General features: G+C 42.0%; 4 protein-coding genes across 5 annotated transcripts; 1 reads left to right on the top strand and 3 right to left on the bottom strand.

Annotated features, from left to right (window-relative positions):
• Window positions 1-64: 64 nt before the first annotated feature.
• Window positions 65-3637, bottom strand: LOC6560231 (H(+)/Cl(-) exchange transporter 7). 2 transcript variants are annotated; one of them, XM_001987618.2, is made up of 9 exons: window positions 3387-3637; window positions 3130-3270; window positions 2787-2988; window positions 1467-2435; window positions 1224-1393; window positions 778-1164; window positions 559-717; window positions 404-487; window positions 65-345 (listed from the first exon to the last, which is right to left on the bottom strand). In XM_001987618.2, the coding sequence occupies exons 1-9, from the start codon at window positions 3597-3599 to the stop codon at window positions 223-225; spliced, it is 2448 nt and encodes an 815-aa protein (XP_001987654.2). In that variant the 5' UTR covers window positions 3600-3637; the 3' UTR covers window positions 65-222. The 2 variants fall into 2 exon arrangements, with proteins under 2 accessions (XP_001987654.2, XP_032590230.1); XM_032734339.2 differs by lacking the exons at window positions 2787-2988; window positions 3387-3637 and having other exon boundaries at window positions 87-345; window positions 3130-3177.
• A 34-nt stretch (window positions 3638-3671) lies between these two features.
• Window positions 3672-5554, bottom strand: LOC6561130 (protein stand still). The gene is made up of 4 exons (XM_001987617.2): window positions 5135-5554; window positions 4778-5065; window positions 4390-4566; window positions 3672-4285 (listed from the first exon to the last, which is right to left on the bottom strand). The coding sequence occupies exons 1-4, from the start codon at window positions 5363-5365 to the stop codon at window positions 3830-3832; spliced, it is 1152 nt and encodes a 383-aa protein (XP_001987653.1). The 5' UTR covers window positions 5366-5554; the 3' UTR covers window positions 3672-3829.
• A 284-nt stretch (window positions 5555-5838) lies between these two features.
• On the top strand, window positions 5839-6569 carry LOC6561129 (adenylate kinase isoenzyme 6 homolog). Its single transcript, XM_001987616.3, has 3 exons — window positions 5839-5922; window positions 5983-6134; window positions 6208-6569. Exons 1-3 carry the CDS (start codon window positions 5886-5888, stop codon window positions 6535-6537), a joined length of 519 nt encoding a protein of 172 aa, XP_001987652.1. The 5' UTR covers window positions 5839-5885; the 3' UTR covers window positions 6538-6569.
• A 392-nt stretch (window positions 6570-6961) lies between these two features.
• LOC6561128 (probable cytochrome P450 301a1, mitochondrial) lies at window positions 6962-10693 on the bottom strand. Its single transcript, XM_001987615.2, has 8 exons — window positions 10288-10693; window positions 9020-9170; window positions 8753-8865; window positions 8494-8687; window positions 8006-8207; window positions 7767-7935; window positions 7445-7699; window positions 6962-7387 (listed from the first exon to the last, which is right to left on the bottom strand). Exons 1-8 carry the CDS (start codon window positions 10629-10631, stop codon window positions 7073-7075), a joined length of 1743 nt encoding a protein of 580 aa, XP_001987651.1. The 5' UTR covers window positions 10632-10693; the 3' UTR covers window positions 6962-7072.
• Window positions 10694-11860: the final 1167 nt, after the last annotated feature.

Below are 11860 nucleotides of genomic sequence, written 5' to 3'. Positions count from 1 at the left end.
TAAAGGACAAAGTATATTTAAAGTGAATATAATTTCTACACAACTGAATAAAAAGATAAGCTAGTCTCATAAAAAATAGTATATCTTTATTACATCATTTTACACATACTTATATTTAAATATATATAGACTTTAAAAAAGGCGTTCGTGTCAACGTGTCAGCTATTCGAAAACTATAAAACTATATAGCAATCCTAATTATGGTGTGCCAATAGCCAAATATCACTTATATATGAAATCACGACGCGTTATAATGCCAGCAATCCGGTTTTCATTGCTGATAACTAGCATGTGCCGCAGGCCAAGGGCACGAAATATATTGAAGATCTTTGGCACCGAATCGTGCTGTCAATTAGAAATTAATTGTTATTTAACATTATGATACATAATTGTATATCCTTACATTATTTACGCGAACGGGTGATGGATTCATAAACATGGACAGGTCGACCGTATAATTTTCTTTTCTGTCCAATGGACGCACGCTCTACAAAAAAAAAAAAACAAAGATAAACATTTACAGGCGCGAAAATTAAACTGGATGGTTGTGCCGCGTACCTTAATAGAGGGATAGCGCGGATAAACCTCTCGAAAAGTTTGTATCGATGTTTCGGGCAGCCAGAAACGTTTGTTTTCCACGTAAAGCGATTTGAGCAATATGACAATAAGCTGGGAACGCAATATGATGCCACAGACGCGACCCTCACAGCGACGATTCTGTAAACAGTCGCAGTTGATGAGACTCAAAACCAACAACAATTAGTTGCAGCTACTCACGTCTTTTACATCGTCGACCACGGGAAATCCATTGTGGTCGCATCTCAGGAGCACTTCATAGATGTAATGGGCGCTGTCGCGCAGCTTGATGCAGACCACTGGCTTGCTCAGGATTTCCAAAGCAGTGAGGCCCTTATATTGTGGTACTGGCTCCCAGGGCAGAATGGGCGCATGACTCTCCTCGATGACCATGTCGTAGATGCCCTCGTTGAAGTAGTCGCCTACCCATTTGGCACTAATCAGTGCTATAATCAGCGGAAAGAAGAATGACGTCTCGGCGCCTGTCGTCTCCATTAAAATGACCGACAAGCTGATCGTCATGCGCAGCACGCCGCCCAAATGGGCAGCGGCACCAATCAGCGCGTACTTGCCCGGATTCAAAAAGTGCTGCAGAAGATGGCAAATATCGTTTTAATAGGAATATGGTTTGTGATGGGGAAACCTACTGCGTCGGGGAACCAATCTAAGAACTGCATAGCCACCAACCTTCCCCAAGCAGCGCCCACCAGCGCTGTGGGTATAAATACGCCCAAGGAGACATTGAGGCCGAAGGTGGCGCATGCTAGAAAATAGTAGACGAGCGTAAAGTAACCCACGGTTCTGATATTGTGTGCACCTGTTGAAAAGCAATATAGTAATAAGTTAACTTTACGGATACGTACTGGTATGCCTGGCTTAGGCTTACTTACCTTCTTCATCGTGGAAAAGCGCCCTCACAGTTGCCTCAGGTGTTTGGAACCAGAGTGCCGCCACCGCATTGTATTCATTATCTTCGCAAAAGAGCTGCACAGGATATGAGATTCGTTCCTTGTCCAGCGGACGGCAATCATCGATGAAGTAGATCATTATGGTGGCCAATGTGACGCCTATGATGGAAATAACCACAGCCTCAGCCACCTTGCCCAGTTTCCACGGCACAAAGCGTCGGCGTACTTTGTTGATCAGCGTATTCAAAGCGTTCCAGGTGGCGCCCAGAAGTCCGCCAGCCACTCCGAACAGCATGAAGATGGGCAGCTCAAAGTAAGCAAAGGTGAGGGGTTCCTTAAACTTGCCAAGATTGAAGAGACCTGTGAAGGTGAAGTTCTCCAGTCCCTTATAGGCGGAGAGCACAATGTTAAGTGTAAACGAACTGATAATGGAGGCGATTAGGGTGCGCCAAATGAGGTTTTGATTCCAAAAACTGGCTGCCTCCTCCAGCGAGAACAACATTCCGCCAATGGGTGCACCGAAAGCGGCTGCAACACCCGCCGCACCGCCACCCAAAACAAAGTCACGCTTCTCGTGATCATCGCGAAAGGCCTTAAAGATGCGAAAGTCCTTGACAAACGTGGTGCTCTTGCCCTGCGAGATGCCTGCGGCAACAACGGCGCCAGCATGAATCATTGGTCCCTCCTTGCCACCGGCTAAGCCGCCCACAACGGTTGTGATGACTCCAATGGTCTTCACTGCCATCGTCTTGATGCGCACAATGCGGGGCACCTTTACACCATTCAGATAGCACTTCACCTGCGGTATGCCGCTGCCGGCGGTAATTGGTTCGATGTAGGTAACCATGGTAGCGCCAACGGCCACAGGGACAACGCTCAGCAGTAACCACCAGAGGTAGGGCAACGCCAAATCACCATCGCCACCATTTACAGGCACATTCTGCTCCACAGCTGTGGGACACACGAATGCGGAGAGATTAATTAATTATATGCAGAATGGATCGCAATTTTATACTATAGGAGTGGCTTGGAAAGGATTATAATTTCTGGTTTAGAATGATTCTGATAAATTATCAATTAAAATTTCATGAATGAGTTTTTCAAATCTCTGGGAAATAATGATTCTGATTATAAATTAAAGTTTCATGAATGAGATATTCATTTTTCTTGGAAATAATGATTCTGTTTACTATAAATTAAATTGCATAGCTGGTATTTATGAACTCTGAAATTCAAAAATAGTTTGCTGAAATCACAAATTTCTGTAAGCGATATCTGTATCTATAGTTTTGTAATACATACACGCTTTAAGAAACTTGTACTTCTGTTCCGATAGTAGATCAATGACTATATTTACAAAGCAGGCATTAAGCGCTGTTATAATGCCAATTAGTATAAAAATTATCCAGCGTATGACATGGATGCGGAGGGAGAAGCGATCCCTAAGACGCTTGCGCTGCTCCGCGTGGAACAGCTTGTTTTCACACACATCATAGTCCAGGCTCTTTAAAGAAGTGTATATATGTGTGCATAGATTAAATTTTAATCCGCTATATACATATATGTGTACAAGGGCGTACTAAGCTTGTCGTAAGGATAAACCCTTGCATATGTACATAGATATGTATTTTCTTGATAAACGTACCTCATATTGAATTTGCGGTCGCTGTAAAGTTCCCGCAGCTGCTGTTCGCGAGCGCAAATGGAATATGGGATCAGAATCCAAATCGTTACTGTGGTCGCCCGTATCGTTGTTGCTGCTGCTACTCTGCGATGTAGTTGGAGCCTTCATAAAATAAAGTTCACTTAGCATTTTGCGATAAGTTAGCTATTCACATGATGAATCATCCCATTTTTTTTTTCAATGGGTACAGCAACAACATGGCAATCCGAATAACTTACTTGGATGGACGCGGTCGGTTCACTATCAATGCTTAAAAGGGGAGGCACAACTGCATTGTCTTCATTTTCGTCAGTTGGCGTATTAAAATCATTACTTCTGCTGGTCGACGCTTCTTCATTGTCAACCAACCAAGTGTTATTTATTGGTTTAACTTCATCGTCATCGCTTGAAATGTCTTCTTCGATATCAATTAGTTGGTGTTTGTCCGACATATTATCAACTATAAAACCATTAAAATAAACTACACAACTAGAACCATACACAATAATTGAACAAACTTCAACTAGTTATTCGTAGTCGAAAAACATCGATATATTTGATAATGAGCAGACTCTTATCGATAACATTTTACATGTACTCGATGCCAGTCAATGCTTTGAATAGAAAAATACCAGAAGAGCGATTTCTAACGTTTATTAAATGAAATAGCAATAAAGCTTCTCTATCGACTGGCATCAAAATTGAAATTAGGATGCAGAAATTTAAACTTGGCCATGTCCAACAGTAAGCGATTGCGCTCGATCTGATTGCGGGCCAGCATCTCATCCCGAATGTCCGCCAGCGAGTTGTCGATGCGCACCAAAACCTCACGCGATGGTCCATTGACAAAAGCGGTCAATTCCTGTGCGCGTGCTATGCCAATTTCAACATTCTGCACGGCGTGGGTCAGAGCGTTGGGTGCTACTATCTCATCACATTGCAGCCACGAGTTGCGGCTGAGATCAATGGCCTCCGGCTGGTCGACGCTCATCTGTTGTGGCTGCTGCTGCTGCTCCGGCTTGATCGGACTGAAGGGGAACATGCGCGGTATGCTGACCATGGCTGTCATTTCAATTGCCTCGCCAGTTGCAGGGGGCACCTCCTCCAATGTACTCACTGTGCCTGTGTTCACATTCAGCTTGAAATTAAGATTCGATTATTTTTGATTTTAGATTCAATATTCTTAACCAGATTGCTTATGTCAAAAATATTAATAATATTGCATTGTTACAGCTTACTTACATGTTGTGCATGCCGTAGTTGCTGTATACTGTTATTATTATTATAAGCAATGGTAATGTTCTTGTTGTTGTTATTGTTGTTACTGTTAATATTATTATCTTGCTTTGTACTACAGATGGATAATTTATCTGTGCCTTGGATAACGTTATCTTGCGAAGAATCGCAGGAAGAGGTGGACTAAAAAGAAAATATTAATTCTTAAACACAAATAATATGCTATTTCATTCAATGCCGTTCTGCTAAAGCAGATACAAAAATGTATGTATGTAAATACATATACGCGTTATTTATATGTGCGCAACTATAACGGTAAATAAAATTTCTGTTTACTCTAAACTCCATATACACATCATAGTTAGACAAGGACAACAAATATTTTATTTCTTACTCTTCGTATTGCCGCTTCCTCCTGTTCGTAGTGCTCTTGTTTGTGTCGCTGAAAAACCGTTTTGATTTTCAGCTCATGCGTCTCGGAGCCTGTGCTTGTTGTTGTTGGTACTTCTATGGCTGAAGCTGCGGCTGCGGCTGCGTCCATCGAACCTGTAACAGCGTCCGGCGTTGTAGATTTCTTGCGATTTTTGGCGACACGACGGTTTTTTGTATTGCGATGACGTCGTTCCAGCAGCGCCGCCACCTTCATTTGGTGCAATTTGCCCAGCAAAAATGCATGTCGACGCTTTGAAAGATTTGCAAGTTAATCTTTTATTTTGCTATTTGTATGTCTAACGTGGCCAACGAGGGCTACCTTGATGTGCATATGAAAATTTCCGGTGGAGCGCACACTGCCCCGATAAATGCGATCCGGCGGACAGTAGCAACACTTTACGGTCACATTGTCGCCAATCTGACTCTCAATCCGATAAAGCTCCCCATTCAGTATATATGGAACGTGCTGCTGATTGTCTGGCTCAGATTTGATTTCAGCTTGCTCGAACTCTGGGTCTTCGTCCAGTTCGGGTTGCTTGGCTTTTGGCATTGCACACCCAAATTGCAAAACTTAAAAGATCCGTTCCCAGCTAACTGCCGAGTTCAATTGAACCTTCCTATCCCAATTCTGTTTGCCTGTGTGTGTGTGCAACAAAGGAAACGAAAAATGTCCGAAATAGATACACACATGCATGTGTGAGTACAAAAAATACTGTTGAAAAGGAGTTCGAAAGTGTTCAAAGAAGAACAAAAAAAAACAAAAGGCAATGGACAACATTATTTATGACAGGGACGGGAAGTAATGTCATCAAATTTTCTACTAATTGAATTGTCAAATATATTTCGTAAAAATCGCCTATATTTAATTTATAATAAATTAAATTAAATTTATTATTGTTAAGTGTATTAGAGAAAAACAGTTTGTTAGATTCCAATCCTACTTGAAATACTTAAGCTTCTGGCGCCGAAGTACTCATAAGCCACTTGAAGAAATATCGATGCTTTAGCCTATTAGTGTCTTGCAGCCCTGGTCGCCTCACGTTTTTTGTATTGAGCACAAACAACTTGCAATGACGGAAACAATCAAGCCAAATATATTAATTACCGGTGAGAATTCCATTGATTCACAATGCTTAAGCTAGCTACATCAATATACAAGATACACAGGCACACCCGGCGTTGGTAAATCGTATTTGTGCGACCGTCTGGCGGAACAATTAAAGTTCACCTGGCTGGACTGCTCGAAAATTGCAAAGGAACTTAATTTCATTGAGGAATACGATAAGGAATATGATTGTCCCATACTCGATGAGGATAAGGTATGCGTATATACTAAAATAAATAAATAATAAATACTAAAAGAGTAAATAACGAGCTTGCATTTAATTTCAGCTCATGGATCATCTGGAGCCGCTGATGGCCAACGGCGGCAACATTGTCGAATACCATGGCTGCGATTTCTTTCCGGAGCGCTGGTTCCAGGCCGTCTTCGTTGTCAGCTGCGCCAACGACACACTCTACGACAGACTTAAAGAGCGCAACTATAATGAGAAAAAGCTATCGTCCAATATAGAATGCGAAATCTTTGGCACCATATTGGAGGAAGCGCGGGATTCATATAAAAGTGATATCATCTATGAGATTAGTGGTGACACCAAAGCGGATGCCGAAAAAAGCCTAAATACAGTAAAGAATTGGTATAGCATGTGGAAGCGCAAGTGAAAATTGACTTAATAAATAACAATTTATATTTATATTTTTATTTACTCACATTTTCTCGGAAGGGAAATATGGTCACTCTACTTCGCTTCTTTAGCGGGTAACTGAGACAGCATGTGCACAAGCCAGTAATATACATTTTGGTTGGTGTATTGGGTAAAGGGCATACGAAAATATTTAGCAGCATACTTTGAGGGGCATCGAAAACTATTAAAAATTATATATAACTCTGTCATGTCCTTGCAGGTATTCGAAGGACATGCTGCTTTAGAATTGCATTCAAGATTTGTAAGGTAATCTATTCAAATGTATTGAAGGGGCTTGAAAACGTAAAATCCTCTATTTTCGGATATTACCAGAATGATTTAAATACGAATGACACATAAAATAAATAAAATCATCAAGGAATTGAAGTAGGTGTCTTTAATCGTTCAGACCTCTGCAGATAAATCTTGTCAGTGGTTTTATGTATATTTAATAGATATGTTTAAGACTTAAATGAACAAATACTTATAGTATATTATATAGAATATATGCACTAGATGCGTGTCATTTTGAATCGCAATGGACCATCCGGCGCATACATGAAGGTGACGGCATAGTCCAACGGCGGATGATTGTACTCCAGTCTATAGTTGCGCAACAGTTTTGCGAGCAGTATTTGCATTTCCAGATCGGCGAAACGGCGTCCCAGGCACATCCGGGCACCGTAGCCGTAGGGCAGCGAGGAGAACGGATGCAGCTTGCCGGGAGTGCCGCCCTGGTGCGTCTTCAACCAGCGTTCGGGACGGAATGTGGCTGCATCAGTGACATATTCCTCCATGTTGCCCGTGACAATAGTGGGAAAGACGGCCTACCATCATTATATGAACTTATTATAATATTTGCAATAATTGTATTGTTTGCTGACCTGAACGCCCTTGGGAACCTGATAGCCACATATAACGCTATCCTCTTGGAGGGTGCGTCCATTTCCGATGACCGTGCTGTACATACGAAAGACCTCCTTGATGAACGCCTTCAGATGGTGCATTTGGTCGAGCAGCGGGATCGTCAGTGGTGTATTGGCATCGGGCAGCAGTCGCTTCAGCTCCTCGTGTACCTTCTGCTGCTCCCCTGGTCGCGTGGCCAGCTGATATAGAATGGAGCAGACGGCCATGGAAATCTGTGGCAGACAAGACAAATCAGCTCAAATCAGTCCTGTGCGCAGCTGTTGAATCAGCAGCACTCACCGTATCGATGCCCACGAGTATCAAGTCCAGTGCCATTATGGTGGCAATCTTCTCATCCTTCTCCGACATGATCACCTTCTCGAGCAGCGATGGCTCGCCACCAGCACGCTGACTGCCATCCTGGGTCTTCAGCCGCTCCGTTGCGCTCTGTATGTACTTCATGCAGACGCTGTATGAAGTTCAATGCAACAATTAAATTAAATAGTTGCTTTGCTGTTGCTTTTGTTTCATTGGCTTACCCAACGAAGAAGTTCATGTTCTTCACATAGCGTGTCCACAGCGGGGTGGGGAAATAGCGCCAGTATGGCGCCTTCAGTTCCAACGTGGCCACATTGCGTAGCGCATACTTTGCCGCATCGATGATCTGCTGCGGCTCCGAGTCCGGCGTGAGATTGTCCTCCAAGCAGCCAAGACGAGTGTCCAGTGCCACATGACCAATGCCTGCCGGGAGCCAAAATCAGAGGAGCTTGATTTAATGTACACATTAAACAAATTGGAAATCGGACCGGTTCACATGTTAATTCTCGTAATTTTGACTGATTTGATATAGATTAGCGAAATTATTACAATAAATAATGATTGCGAATGACTCTGCACAAATTGTGTTTACAGCAATTTTAGATTTGAAATTTCGACTCTCATAATTCGATTCATAATTCAGTCTGTTAATTGACAAACAATAATAAGAGTTCTTTCAAAAACATGCATTTTTGAAGCGATCACTCACATTCCAGAGACCATTTGTGTATTTCATTATCGAAATCAGCGGGCAGCTCCTCGTTGGCATCCAGCAGCTGTTCGCAGCGCATCAGGAAATCATCGGTGATCAGCTCCAGCGGTTGCAGATACCGTCTTATGGTGGACAACTGCAGCACGGGCTTCTGCACACGCGAGCGGAACTGGCGCCAGGGCTCGCCATGGCTAAATGTAAATACACAATTAATGGAGGGGGCTAATGGATTATGCATTAGGCATTGACTGCGTACACTCCAACAACGCCGCCAAGTTCACCAAAGAAATCCTTGCGCACCACGCTCTTGTACTTGACCAGGCTGGGCATCGATGGCCGGAAGGGGGTGGGCCCCTCGCTGCGATAGCACTGCAAGAGAATAATGATTTCTGTTGTACCTAAACTTAAATATGTGGCAATTGCCAGCTGGCAATTGACGCAACTGCGTCCCAAATCGTGGCCAGTCGAGCGTGCTCCGCGTGGAGTTTATCGCCGCGTTCCGGTGCGTGGATCCGCTGTTTACCTTTTCAATTTCGTCGGCATCGTAGATGAAGAGCAGATCGGGCCGGCCGATGAGGCCAGAGAAGCGCACAATTCGCCCGTATCTGTCGTGCAGCAGCGATGAGATTTTAGCCACGTCCGAAATGTTGTATTGGCCAATGATTGGCATTAGACTGTCAAGGTGACAACAAAACACAAATAAGTCATTGAAAAGCATCAATTGCCAGGCAATTAGGGTTACGAAGGCTAAATTGTGAGAATACAAATTGTGTTTGTGTCTGATTTGCTATGATTCAGACCCAATTTCAATTTGGCAACACTATAAGCCACACATTCATCTAGCAAATTTCAAAACAAAACAATTTTTAAGGAAGCAGTAATATTAAGAAACATAAAATAAGTTGCTTAATCTGCTGTGCATTTTATAACATTTTTAGCCACAACTCAATTAAGTCTCAAAAATATTATGAGCTTGAATAGATGCCAGTATTTGTGCAAATCAAATTGCGAAATACTTAACTCTTCCCCATCCAAGAGACAAGTGCACCTTTTTGCAAAAAAGACACACAAACCGCATTCATGTTCGTGTAGTGAATAAATACGCTGGTAATGATTGTTTGCATTTTATTTGAAGCCTGCATCCGAAAGCGAATTCACACTATTTGTCGACCTTGAAAATGGCGCTAATTGAACGTTAATAAAAAGTAAGAAGAAAAAGAAGAAGAAGCAGACATGTGAAGTATGAGTCGATTTTGAACGGTCAGCGGGCGGTGGGCGAGATGCTAACAGATGCCCAGTCGTACGCTCGTACCACCAACAGAGTTTATTGGCTAGACTTAAGAGGTAAATGGGTGCGAATTAAGGGAATTCCAAAGGAATTTGCAGAGCTCTTCTTCTTCTTGTTGTCGTTGTCGTTGTTGTGGTTTTGTAAATATATTTGTGAATGGCTTAATGTTAATGAGTGTTGGGCGCAGCAGTGTTGTTTGACTAAGAAACACGTTTGGATATGGTCAGTGAAATGATTTGCTTTTACAAGCAGAAAACCAACAAGAAGCGAACAAGATAATCATCACACACACACACACACACACATCTAGCATACACATGCATTCCAATCCATCATTAATTGGGTCAAGCGAAGCACGCGAAATGAAAGAAATAACTGTGCGCTGTCTCTTTCACTCAATGCAGTCATTGTTCGCATTGCAAGGCTTGAAAAGAGAAAGCAAGTTTATCGCCGAATTCTCTGTTTTTTTATTTTTATTTTTTCATTCCTTCTTTCCCACATACCGCCAAGTGTTGCCAAGTATTGGCATCGGTTTTGGTCCTGGTATCTCGTTGTAGGCCAATGCATTTTGCCATTCGGCCGTCGCATGGATGCGTGCTGCAGCTGTTGGCAGTTGCTCCTGCTCCACATCGAGATGGGGACAAACTGTTGCTGCTGCTGCTGCTGCTGTAGTTGCTCCCGTGGCTGCTGCTGAATTGTCGCGCCATTGTTGCCGCAGCAGACTCTGCGTTGTGGCAGCCTTACCACTACTGATCTTCGACACTGTGCGTCGGAGAGTCGCAATGGGCGTGACTGTTGTTGAGGTTGGGGCTTTGACACGCCAAGCGCATTTGGTCAGTTGATTCATTGCGTACGCGAATTGAAAGCTTTTGACGAAATTTAATTGAAATTCCAATCAGATTTCACTCGTTTGCCGTTTCGTTTTCCAATTGTTTAATTTTAATGTTAATGTTGACACACACACACTCAAAGAAAGACACACACGCTTGTAAAAGCTGCATATGAACAGTGCTAGCTGGTTTAAGAAGAACTTCTTTGATTCGAACTGCGAATCTTTAGTGTAAGCCGTTTCCGCTGTGCACTCCACGGCTGCCAGATGTAAACTGGTTAACTACGAAAAAAGCTAAATTCAACTCTTGAGTCGCGCCAACTCTCTTGCTGGTGCTGGCAGTGGGGCTGGTCGCGTCAGCTGCTTTCTAATGAGTGTTGACGGCTGCGCTTGCGCAAGCTTTGAAAACGTTTTCGTTCAGTTTCTAAGTGTTTCAGCGCCAAGCAGACAATAATAGCATGCTTAATGGTTTCAGCAACATTTATGCATACAACTAGCTAAATACATTTTGATCGTCATCGTGATATCGCTGCTACGTAAATTATAATTTCACATATTTAACAGAAATATTTTGAAATTCTAATTGAAACTAAAAAATATGACCCTGGAGCAACTAAATCACTCTCATGCACGGCTAATAATAATGCTAAAAGCGCTCATTTAAATCTCTGAAAAAAAGTGTTCTTAATTCTCTCTTTTTTCTGAGACTAGTTTTAAAGTTGCTAAATGTCAGCGTCTCATTTTTTAAACGGGACAGAAACTTAAATTTTGTAAAAATAACAAATCAACAAAATGCATACTTTTTTTTTAATAGCTTCCAGTCTGTGTATGTGAATTATTATTGTATCAGATTAATCACTAGCATTCCCCTTTTTCATGGTCAATCATACGGAACCTACGCAGATAAACCTATATTAGTTGGTACATTAATTGATCTTATGCACACTCCGATAAATACACAAAAATTAAATGAAAACGATTTTTTTTATTGTGATTTGCTATTATAAATATTATAAATATAAAATGTACGATTCCAATATACAAGATGTAATATACATATATATTATGCAGCTTATAAAATCATATAATTTAGTTTGAAAAAACTTACAGCTCGAGCATTTGGACTTTCTGGTTTTCAATTCGATTTTCATTTTAGGTGGTTTTTCTCGGAGTGTATTTATTATTATTATACCTAAGGTATTCAGAGTACATTGGCTTTGTGCAATGTACGTTACGCTGTCTGTCCG

This window comes from Drosophila grimshawi, unplaced genomic scaffold, assembly GCF_018153295.1.
Source record: "Drosophila grimshawi isolate 15287-2541.00 unplaced genomic scaffold, ASM1815329v1 contig_1369, whole genome shotgun sequence".
In the NCBI taxonomy this organism is placed as follows: domain Eukaryota; kingdom Metazoa; phylum Arthropoda; class Insecta; order Diptera; family Drosophilidae; genus Drosophila; species Drosophila grimshawi.
The sequence above is the reverse complement of the archived record's forward strand: the minus strand, read 5'-3'. Positions and strand labels throughout refer to the sequence as shown.

Excerpts from the sequence above, each read along its gene's own strand:
- LOC6561130 (XM_001987617.2), bottom strand. The coding sequence starts at position 5,365 with ATGCCAAAAGCCAAGCAACCCGAACTGGACGAAGACCCAGAGTTCGAG. Across the intron at positions 5,066-5,134 it reads ATTTTCATATGCACATCAAG|CGTCGACATGCATTTTTGCT; the intron begins GTAGCCCTCGTT and ends AATCTTTCAAAG. Across the intron at positions 4,286-4,389 it reads AACTACGGCATGCACAACAT|CTGAATGTGAACACAGGCAC; the intron begins GTAAGTAAGCTG and ends CTTAATTTCAAG.
- LOC6560231 (XM_001987618.2), bottom strand. The coding sequence starts at position 3,599 with ATGTCGGACAAACACCAACTAATTGATATCGAAGAAGACATTTCAAGC. Across the intron at positions 2,989-3,129 it reads GACCGCAAATTCAATATGAG|AGCCTGGACTATGATGTGTG; the intron begins GTACGTTTATCA and ends ACTTCTTTAAAG. Across the intron at positions 2,436-2,786 it reads GTACAAGTTTCTTAAAGCGT|CTGTGGAGCAGAATGTGCCT; the intron begins GTATGTATTACA and ends TGTGTCCCACAG.
- LOC6561129 (XM_001987616.3), top strand. The coding sequence starts at position 5,886 with ATGACGGAAACAATCAAGCCAAATATATTAATTACCG. Across the intron at positions 5,923-5,982 it reads GCCAAATATATTAATTACCG|GCACACCCGGCGTTGGTAAA; the intron begins GTGAGAATTCCA and ends CAAGATACACAG. Across the intron at positions 6,135-6,207 it reads CCATACTCGATGAGGATAAG|CTCATGGATCATCTGGAGCC; the intron begins GTATGCGTATAT and ends ATTTAATTTCAG.
- LOC6561128 (XM_001987615.2), bottom strand. The coding sequence starts at position 10,631 with ATGAATCAACTGACCAAATGCGCTTGGCGTGTCAAAGCCCCAACCTCA. Across the intron at positions 9,171-10,287 it reads ATACTTGGCAACACTTGGCG|TCTAATGCCAATCATTGGCC; the intron begins GTATGTGGGAAA and ends TCACCTTGACAG. Across the intron at positions 8,208-8,493 it reads ACACAAATGGTCTCTGGAAT|GCATTGGTCATGTGGCACTG; the intron begins GTGAGTGATCGC and ends GGCTCCCGGCAG.